This window comes from Lichenostomus cassidix, chromosome 1Aa (assembly GCF_008360975.1).
Source record: "Lichenostomus cassidix isolate B80296 chromosome 1Aa, HeHo_3.0, whole genome shotgun sequence".
Classification (NCBI taxonomy): Eukaryota; Metazoa; Chordata; class Aves; order Passeriformes; family Meliphagidae; genus Lichenostomus; species Lichenostomus cassidix.
Genome location: NC_139480.1, coordinates 14,994,333 through 15,005,146, shown reverse-complemented (window position 1 = coordinate 15,005,146; position 10,814 = coordinate 14,994,333). Strand labels below are relative to the sequence as shown.

The following is a 10,814-nucleotide window of genomic DNA, read 5'->3' as shown; positions in this document are numbered from 1 at the left end:
GTTCTGGTCGACGGATCTGAGACGACAGGTGGCTGCCGCGTGGGGAAGCGGCCGGGAGTCGCCGCCCGCGGAGCGCTGTCCGCTCGGGGCAGCGCAGCAGCCGCAGCGGGAGCCGCTCGGGGTCCGCACAGCCCCGCCGGGCCGGGCAGCTCCCCCGGCCGCCGAGAGGCGCCGGGCGGCGGAGCGGGAGCCCCGCGGGGCCGGAGTCGGCCCGGCCCCCGCCGCCACCGCCCGGGAGGGGCCGGGCGGGGCCGGCAGGAAACCCCGCCCCGGGCAGCGCCCGCCGCGCTCCGCGCAGCCTTCGCTGCTCAGCCCAGCCGAGCCGAGCCGAGACGGGCGGCTGGAGCGGGACGGGACGGGACGGGACAGGACAGGACGGGACGGACGAGGCGCGGCGGCTCTGCCGTGTCGCGCAGCCACGCGGGACCGCGCCGCCCGTGGGCCGGCCCCGCCGCGGGGGGGACTTCGGTATTTGGTTTTCTTTTCTTCTTTTTGGCGAAGGAGAGGAGCAGCAGGTTTATGCTAATCGCCCTCTGGGGAGCGGCGGCGGGAGGAGGAGAGGAGCCATTTTGAACTCACTTCAAAGTTTAAGGTGGAAAAGTTGGAGCTCTCCAGCCCGCTGCCCGCGGACCGGGACGGGGCGCGGGGGTCGGGGCCGGCGGTGCCCGGGAGGCGAGGGCGGCGGGGGGGCCGGGCCGGCGGCTGATGGATGCGGGCGGGCGGGCAGCCCGGCGGGTGGATGGATTGTGCAGCAGCCCGCTGCCCGGCCCAGCTGCCCGCTGAGCTCCGGAGATGCCGCGGCCGCTGTCCGCCGCCGCCTGCGTGTCCTGGGCCGCGCTGCTCTGCGTCCTGGCGGCGGCAGGCGGCAGGGACCCGCGGCCGCCCCGCGCCGCCTCGCTCCTCCACCTGCCCGCGGGGCGCCCCGCCGCTGCCGCCGCCGCCGAGCCGCCAGCGCTGCCGCCCGCCGGGCGCCTGAGGGCTGCGGGGACCGCGCCGCGCCGCGCTCCGCCCGCCGAGCCCCGCGGGCCCCGTGGCGGCGGCCCCTGCCCGCGGCGCGCCCGGCACCGGGAGGCCACCGAGCCCCGCGGAGCCGCCGCCGGCTGCGCCCCGCTGCCGGGCAAGGAGGGCGGCGGGCGGCGGGGAGCGCGGAGGGCGCGCAGCCTCAACAACCCCCCGCAGTTCCAGCTGCCCAGCTACCAGGTCTCCATCCCCGAGAACGAACCGGCCGGCACGGCGGTCATCGTGCTGCGGGCCCAGGACCCCGACGAGGGTGAAGCCGGCCGGCTGGCGTACTCCATGGAGGCGCTCTTCGACGAGCGCTCCAACGACTACTTCACCATCGACGCCGAGACGGGCAGTGTGGTCACTGCCCGCAGCCTTGACCGGGAGACGAAGGACACCCACGTGCTGAAGGTTACAGCCTCTGACCATGGCTCCCCACGCCGCCGCTCGGCCACCACCTATCTGACGGTGACTGTGAGTGACACCAACGACCACGAGCCGGTGTTTGAGCAGCCTGAGTACCGGGAGAGCATCCGGGAGAACCTGGAGGTGGGTTACGAGGTGCTGACCATTCGTGCCACAGATGGTGATGCCCCAGCCAATGCCAACATGCTTTACCGCCTGCTGGAGCCAGGAGCGGGTGATGGAGTCTTTGAGATTGACCCGCGTTCCGGGGTTGTGAGGACCCGAGCCTCGGTGGACCGCGAGGAGGTCTCCGAGTACCACCTGGTGGTGGAAGCCAATGACCAGGGCAAGGATCCAGGACCACGCAGTGCCACGGCCATGGTGCACATCACTGTAGAGGATGAGAATGACAACTATCCTCAGTTCAGTGAGAAGCGCTACCTGGTCCAGGTGCCAGAGGATGCCCCAGTGAACAGCCAGATACTGCAGGTACAGGCCACAGATCGGGACCGGGGCAGCAATGCCCAAGTGCACTACAGCATTGTGAGCGGCAACCTGAAAGGCCAGTTCTATATTCACTCTTTCTCTGGTGCCATCGACCTGATCAACCCTCTGGATTACGAGACTATTAGGGAATACACACTCCGGATCAAAGCCCAGGATGGGGGCAGACCCCCTTTGATCAACTCCAGTGGTATGGTGTCGGTGCAGGTTGTGGATGTAAATGACAATGCCCCCATCTTTGTGAGCACTCCCTTCCAGGCCACGGTGCTGGAGAATGTTCCTCTGGGCTACTCGGTGCTGCACATCCAGGCTGTGGATGCTGACTCTGGAGAGAATGCCCGCCTGGAGTACAAACTCATAGAGATGGCACCGTCCACTGGAGGTGCTCCTGTAGCAGGTGACTCTGGGTTCCCTTTTCAAATCAACAACAGCACAGGGTGGATCACTGTGGCTGCAGAGCTGGACCGAGAGACTGTGGAAAACTATCACTTTGGGGTGGAGGCCAGGGACCATGGTGTACCGGTCATGACCTCCTCAGCCAGTGTGTCCATCACTGTCCTGGACGTGAACGACAACAACCCCACCTTCACAGAGAAGGTGTATCACCTCAGACTGAACGAGGATGCAGCTGTGGGCAGCAGTGTCCTGACCCTGACAGCAGTGGACAGGGACGTTAACAGTGTTGTGACTTACCAGATTACCAGTGGCAACACCAGGAACCGTTTTGCCATCACCAGTCAGAGTGGAGGGGGCCTGATCACACTGGCCTTGCCCCTGGATTACAAACAAGAAAGGCAGTATGTGCTCACAGTCACTGCCTCTGATGGCACTCGCTTTGACACTGTCCAGGTCTTCATCAATGTCACAGATGCCAACACACACCGCCCAGTCTTCCAGAGCTCCCACTACACAGTGAGCGTCAGTGAGGACAAGCCCATTGGCACCTCCATTGTCACCATCAGTGCCACTGATGAAGACACGGGGGAGAACGCAAGAATCACCTATATTTTGGACGATAATATCCCCCAGTTCCGCATTGACCCTGACACAGGCACCATCACCACCCTGATGGAGCTGGACTATGAGGACCAGGCCTCCTACACATTGGCCATTACAGCCCATGACAATGGCATCCCCCAGAAATCAGACACCACATACGTTGAGATCCTCATCCTGGATGCCAATGACAACGCGCCGCGCTTCCTGCGCGACCGCTACCAGGGCTCGGTTTTTGAGGATGTGCCACTCTCCACCAGTGTCCTGCAGCTGTCTGCCACTGACCGTGACTCAGGCCTCAATGGTCGCCTCCTCTACACATTCCAAGGTGGTGACGACGGAGATGGAGACTTCTATATCGAACCCACTTCTGGAGTGATACGCACACTGCGCAAGCTGGACCGCGAGAACGTGGCTGTCTACAGCCTGCGGGCCTTTGCCGTGGACAGGGGCAGCCCCCCACTGAAAGCCTCTGTGGACATCCAGGTGACTGTGCTGGACATTAACGACAACCCTCCTGTCTTTGAGAAGGATGAATTTGATATCTTCGTGGAGGAGAACAGCCCCGTGGGCTCTATTGTGGCACGGATCAGTGCAGCTGATCCTGATGAGGGGACCAATGCACAGATCATGTACCAGATCGTAGAGGGGAACATCCCTGAGGTCTTCCAACTAGACTTGCTCAATGGCGACCTCACAGCCCTAATGGACCTGGATTATGAGAGCAGGACAGAGTATGTTATTGTGGTGCAGGCCACTTCAGCCCCTCTTGTGAGCCGAGCAACTGTGCACATCCGCCTCCTGGACCAGAACGATAACCCACCTGTGCTGCAGGACTTCCAGATCCTCTTCAATAACTACGTGACCAACAAGTCCAACAGCTTTCCGTCTGGTGTGATTGGCAAGATCCCAGCTCATGATCCTGATGTGTCTGACAGCCTGGCCTACACTTTTGTCCAAGGCAATGAATTAAACTTACTCCTTTTGGACTCTGCCACTGGGGAACTCAAACTCAGTCGTGATTTGGACAACAACAGACCCCTGGAAGCCCTTATGAAAGTGTCAGTCTCAGGTAAGCAAGTGTTTGAGCTCGTGATTCTGCTTGTCGGAGCAGTACAGGGGCATGGGCAGAAATTACAGTTTAGTGTGCAGCTTTCGGTTTCCTGAAGCAGCAATTTATCTGTTAAATTTTTGGAGAGGAACCACAAAAATGTATCAAGCCTGTGTGCTGTGGATTGAAGCAGTGCTTTGAAGTTATTTAGTAAACGTGGATCACAAGGGTCAATAAATACAAGTGTGCATGGAAGGGTGCATACTCCCTCAGCTGAGGTGGTGCCTGAGCTGGAGCTTTTCTGATGTGGTTCCATAAAGGTAGTAAATGATGTAACTTGCAAAGATGTAGGGAATGCACATGTATCTGTAATGCTGTCTCCCCTCCCTCTTTTTTTTCTCTTAAAAGAAAGTTGAGATTTGATACCTCTGCTTTTTCAGCAACAAAATATGTATACTCCCTTCTGTGTATCCAGAGGTTTGGCTGGTAGATCCTTAAAGCTCAGGCCAGAGCTGGTGTGGCCTTGGTGGATGTGCTACTGGAGCTGTGCTGGTTTGCATTGCTGGCCTGCACTCCTGTGGCAAATGGCAGCTCTGAAAGCAATAAGTTATGGCTGTGTGATAACTGTGTAATGTGGCTAATGGCACTGCTTTAGTGGCACTAGGGGCACATACTGGCCAAATGCAGCCCCAAAAGCAATGCTGTTGCAGGGAGGGAGGGATACTGTGCCATTAACTTCATTGGAGAACTTGCGTCTTTGTGTGTGTGTGAAAGCTGTTCGATATTGTCCAATATTTACTTTTTTTATAGCACATAGACACTCTTAGGATATTATTCTTTTTCTGCTCAGTTGCTTGTTTATCATGGAATTACTTTTTATGCCTCTAATTGTGGCATCAATCACGCAATGAGTAATTTCCTCTGCAGGTGCCACTCCATGAAGTTTACTGTGGACCTGATCCCATATTTCTGTTGACTTTCAAAAGTTTAGCCAGATACTTTCCTTGCTGCCTCTCTCTGCAAACTGAAACTAAGATTTGTGTTATTTTTGTTTAAAAAAAGAAAAAAGCTCAAAGTACTAGGTATATAAAACCACACTTGGGGAGATTATTAAAACAATAATTATCAAACTGTGGCATAATCTCAGAAGTGCTTATTTTGCTGTAAGTAGTCACAGTGTGCTGCAAGACCTCAGAACAGCGAGCTGCACTCTCCCTTGTGTTTGCAGGCTTGAGGTTCTTTTTGCTTCAAAAAAATGAAAGTGATAATAACTGAGCTGACTAATTCTGCTGCAGTGTATCTCCTGAAAAGCCACTCCTGGTTCTTCCAAAATGCTGGGGGGCAGCTTATGTGGTAAGGTAAATGCTGTTTCCATGTCCTGTGAGGACTTGCAGGAAAAACAGACAGTAGGCTTGTGACCTTAAAGAAAAACATTTGGATTAAGGTGCAGATGATTGCATGGTCACTGTCTGTTTGAACCAGTAGCTCTTTATCTGGTAGCAGAAGATAAGAACTCATCTTGGAGCACAAAGCTTGGAAAAGTTGTTAGACTGTGTGAAGAGTGCGTTCAGTACAGAAAAATAGCTGACGTGATCCATTCTCCATTCTCAGTGTAATGATTTACGCAGTTTAAAGTGGGTGAAGTCTCAGGTAGGGATGAAGGCCTGTTTTCTTATGCAGGAGATTGATTATTCCAGCATTATTTTTATGTTTTGTGAAGGTGTGATGTTCATCAAAATGGACTGTCTGCTGCATCTCTTGAGATACTTGAGATAAAGTTTTTTATGGCTAGGATTTTGAGATAATTTTAACAAGCACTGAACTACATTTGACATTTATTTGGAGAAGTTCGCTGTGTGGAAATTGGAAGGGCAGTTTGTCATTTGTGATTAGTCCATGAAAGTCTCACCTGCCTGGTTTCTCTGATTTATCTGATGCAGTTCAAAAAAAGAAAGGAGACAGCAAAGAAGCTCAGACAGAAGTACTCCACAGGGTTATCTCTAAGTGTTGCAAAACACCTGCAAATCATCTGCTAAAATGACCTGCCAGTTAACTGAAAAAAAGTGTCTATGGAGTAGCCATTAACCTCTCAACCCAGACAAACACAAAATCCTCCCCTACTCACAGCTGCTCTTAGGTCAGGGAAGGACTGGAACTCTTTATGAACTTGGGGAATTTGATCTCTGCATGAGTCGGAAATAACAGTGGTGCTATAAAAATCTTATTTCCATCTAGCGATGTGTTGTGCTGCAGAGGCATGTGAGTGTGTGTGATGCTAGCAAGGAGCCCTGCTGCTCCTCTGAGTTACTTTGAGACACTGATATGTGGCTAAACCCAGCACTCTTTCATTTGACTTGGGGATTATTCAAATAAGCACAGTAATTTTGGCCTTCTGCTTATAAACAAAATTTAATTATCATGAAGACCAAGCAAAGGGAGCTAACAGGCTTACAGGCTTCATAAAGCTGTCAGAAGTTTCATGTCAGCATTGTCAGAAGCTCTGTGGGGTGGTGGGCAGCTGGGGCAGGCTCGGGGCTCTGCCCTTGCCTGGGTGCTGGGGTACCAGTGGGGTACCCCTGGGCTGTGCCCCCACAGCCAGTCAGGAACCAGCCCAGGCAGAGGAGGGAGGTGTGTGGGTGGTGTGGAAATTAGCATTTTGCTTTGGATTGGGAAGGAGCTTTTGAAGTCTGTCTCTTTTGAAGTGAGTCTCTCTGGGTGCCCCTCTGCCTGTGCCTGTTGTACAGAGCTGTCTGAGTGAACAAACCGGACCCCTTTTGCATGCAACTGCTCCAGAAGTGCTCCAGGGGTCCCTTAAAAAGGCACATTCTTCTTTTTCTGGTGTACCTTCAAGGCTTTCCTGCAGAAAGGCAGAGCTTTGGATTTGTATTCCCATGTCAGCATATTGTGTCATCGTTGTTTTAACTGGGGTGAAATCTGGACTCTGCTGAAACCCCGCCCCTGTTTTCCAGGAGGGGTGGGATTTTACTCTGGGCTTCTAAAACAGGTGGCCAAGCATTGGTCAGGCTGTGATTTCTTAGTTTTACTAGTAAATACATGGCTTAAATTGACAGGATGCTTAAATATGATTACTCTTTGTCCCCAGTGATGTTCATGATAATGTTAAATTGGGATTTATTTGGTCAAAAAATGGGTTAAACATTGCTGAAGTCACATTGCATTTTCCTGTGTTAAACATTACTGCAGTTCTTGCTGGGGCAGGGAGTGGGGGGAAGGCTGGTAAGAGCATCAGCTTTGCACAAATGTTACACAAGTTTGCCTGGTATCACATTGCAAGCGCTGCTGGCACCTGCTTGGCTGTGTTGCCACAAGTAGTCCCACTTATCATCAACGACAGCTCGGTGGGATACAATGGATGTGTGTGCAAACTCCTCTGGGAACCCAGCCTAAATCAGCAGTGCAGACAAAACCCGAGCTGACTGGATGCTACAGCTTTTGACTGGTCCAGATAAATGTAAAATATCGTAATGCAACATACAATTTACAATTCTGGGAAGGTGTTGCACCTCAGGCAGTGAGGGATAGACACCCAAGCATTTTTGAGGACTCTTCAAGTTCAAATATCGTCTTTTACATTTCTTTAGCTTTAAATATCCAGTGGCTTTAAATATCAGTGAGGGCGTTGGCTACCAGCAAATAGAAATTAACATAGAGCTTTTCTGTGTTACAATCAACTTTGGGAATTTTTACTCAGAGCTTGGTAAAGGATCGTCATTATTATTATAATTTAAAAGTCATTATGCTAATGATCCTGTATGCCTTCTCCATACAAATACAGATGATGCAATACTTTGGTGCAGCCCTTCTGAGAAAGGTGAGGCTGCAGCTGTGCCTGAGATAGAAAGCACTGGGGGTTACTTGTGTGTGGCAAGATTGGAGATTAGGGAGAAAGGAAATTCTAGCAAAAAGGCATCCCTGTAAGCAGTAGTGGCAATCAATTAGGGTAGTTCCTGGATCTGCTGTGGCTACCTGTATCCTATATTGCATCCATATAGATTCTATATTCTAATTTATGCTATAGCGGTATGCATTTTAGATGTGTGTCCTTCCCACCTGCTGGAGTGTGACTTTCCCTTTTCAGCTGTATGATCTGTTCCAGTTGATAAAAAGCTGTGGCTGCCTTGTTGCTTTCCTACAGGCTTCCTTCCACTTTGTGCCTGTATTTCATAGGACTGGTGTATTTTTATTTCAAAAGACAGGAAGACATCTGTGGCAATGATGGGAAAATATTTAGTAGAAGTCTGACTGACAAAGTAACTTTTTACTGAGATAAAATGTATCTTCTGCCTGTTAATAAATAAAATGTTAATGCTTTTCTCAGCAATTTCTGGGAAAGGGAGAAGCTAAGGTAACAAGGAGAAAGTGTAAAACGAGTGATGAATGAGGAAATATGACAGGGAGAAAGATCTAATAGGCTTTACTTGATAACAAGTCTCATGGGAAAGAAATTAAACGTTGAGAAGTATGGTGGGATTACCTTGAAAACTTTTTTCCTCTCATTTTCACATTATTTGCAAATGAGGAGATAGTTGTAATAAGCGTTTTATTTAATTGGATTAGTAATTGGTTTATATTTTTTGATTACTTTTTAAGCTTCAGGGTATATTAAAGAATTGACTTCTTTGGTGTATTCTCTTGTGATTTGCTTCCCTCTCAGAAGTCACTGAAGTATTCTTACTTCTGACCTGCACTCATGGGTACAGAAGAATCCTCTCTTGTTCTGCTTCTCTGGTCATGCGTTTCAGAATTGGTTTAGGCTGGGATTGCAGGACCTGCCACAAACTGCCAAATACAGAATAAACATTAAGTTGTTGTCCAAGTAATGGCAAAGGAACACTTTGTTTAGCATACAGGAACAGTTTTGTGAGTTTCGATGTTAGCATGATAGTAAACCTGCAGTAGAGGTAGTGGTGGGGAAAGTAGGTGATGTGAAGCAGTGAGATTTTATACTTTGTTATCTCCAACATTCTGACTGCTACCTGAGGAAGTGTCTGGCTGCTGATAAAGCCTATCATTTTACATCTGCTCATTGAAGGGTGCATTTTCCTTCAGTGTATATACTTAATACCTTGGAACTCCCTTCCATTGTTGACTCCATCTTGGAATGAAATGGATTTTCTCAGACATCCCATGTCTGAGGAAAATAATGTTAGGTTTAGAAACCGCTTTAAACCAGTGTGCAAGTACCTTTTCAATAATTAGCAGTGTAGGCAATTCTAGCAGTAATGCTCATGCATGGAGGATGAGTAGGGGAAGGATCAAATGTCAAGACACAAGATCTATGCTCTCCATTCCTTCACCCTCTCTTTCCTAAGCCCTCAGGATTTTGTGAGTCAGTTGGTGAGGACAAGCTCTCTATGTTTGAGTACTTGAGATAACAACACAACTTACCTGCTTACCTCAGTATTGCCTAAGTTACAGGATTTGGGCGACTAGCTCTCTTGGCTTCCTTTGGCCTACTGACTTGCATTTCCAAAAATATCTGTGGAAAGTATTTAGGAAATGTAGGAGGGTTAGAAGAGCTGAAGATATTCTGATCAGATCTAATGACAGTCTTTGCCAATCTTCCATGTTACAGTTTTTCTGTCCTGGTTTCTGTGGGAATTATGATGTTTTTAGGTAAAATAGTACTCTCAACTACTCTGATATCTACTTTGCCATTTAAGAAACAAGCATGATGGTACTGTCTTTTTTGAATGATAGGCTTTTTTGTTGTCTGCTCCTTTTTTAAGACTACTTGGACAAAAGATTGCATAAATCAAAGTATAGAACAAGTTGACAAGGGGCTCAGTTCTTCAAAGATTTGTTCACGGTGGTTGTCCACTTGAAACAAAGAACATCTGAGACCTAATTAAATTCAAAGTTTTGCCACTTTGTATTTCTGTGACAAGTGACAGTATTATTATTCCCCCCGCCAGTGGAACCCTTTTTCCAGTGTTGAAAAACACTGAACTATTCTTTGAAGTAACACAGGTTTCCAAAAGGGATAGGATGTAATCTTTTTCAAACATTTTGAAATCTCTTGAGATTTGCATAGTGCTTTTCTTTTTCCTTTTTTTTTCCTTTTTTTTTTTTTTAATTTGTAAGACTTTGCTTGAGAATGAATTCCAGTATGTTGATTTTGTTGGGTTGAAAACATCATTATCAAAGGTGCAGCTTGGCTTTTATGGTCAGATCTCTATCTGGTACCATGATCATCTTCTATATGTCCTGAAATGCTTCAAATGTAGGTTGCAGTCATAACTGGTTGATAAGCAGGAGGGCTGTTGACTGGAATGTCCATCTCACCCCACTGATTAAAGAGAGAACATAAATGACTGATCTGGGCTGATTGCCTTGTTGTGAGGTGGCTAAAGTTCAGTGGGATGAACCCACCCTGAATGTGTGTGCTAGAATGGAAGACTTTGTTTTCTTTTGGAGTGATGATTGTGCTTACTTCTGTTACAGCAAACTACCTGTAGTAACAGGCTGAGAAGACTGGATAGAAAAGATGGGGAAGGCTGTAAATTGCAAAGAGGAAAAGGTTTTGCAATGAATAATGTTAGGATATGCTTTAAATAATGTCAAGAGTTTGAGTGAATGAAGGGGGAAAGTATGCTTTTATGGGGATTTGGCATTCAACAAAGAAAGAAAATTTTAAAATACTTCAGAAAGATGATATTGACACTTGAAAAAAGCACTTGAACAGAAAAGGAGGATTTGCTGGAAAGAAAGGAAAACTGTTGGACTTTGTTTCAACAAGTCGTTAATGCTGCTAAGCTGTAACCACCTTCATATTTATTCCAGTGTTTACACTTGCCAAGTGCCAAAAAAGCAAATAAATGGAACAGTAAACCTG

The 10,814-nt window shown here is 49.0% G+C and overlaps 1 protein-coding gene across 6 annotated transcripts in view; it reads left to right on the top strand.

The window, feature by feature from the left end:
* Nucleotides 1-312: 312 nt before the first annotated feature.
* CELSR1 (cadherin EGF LAG seven-pass G-type receptor 1) overlaps nucleotides 313-10,814 on the top strand; it is a 163,465-nt gene continuing 152,963 nt past the window's right edge. For 4 of the 6 annotated variants that reach the window (XM_085041420.1, XM_085041426.1, XM_085041429.1 and 1 more), the window contains exon 1: nucleotides 315-3,979. In XM_085041420.1, the coding sequence (XP_084897546.1) occupies nucleotides 793-3,979 (3,187 nt within the window). In that variant the 5' untranslated portion in view covers nucleotides 315-792. Of the gene's footprint in view, nucleotides 3,980-10,814 lie in introns of all 6 variants that reach the window. The other 2 variants (XM_085041436.1, XM_085041433.1) reach the window with 2 other exon arrangements.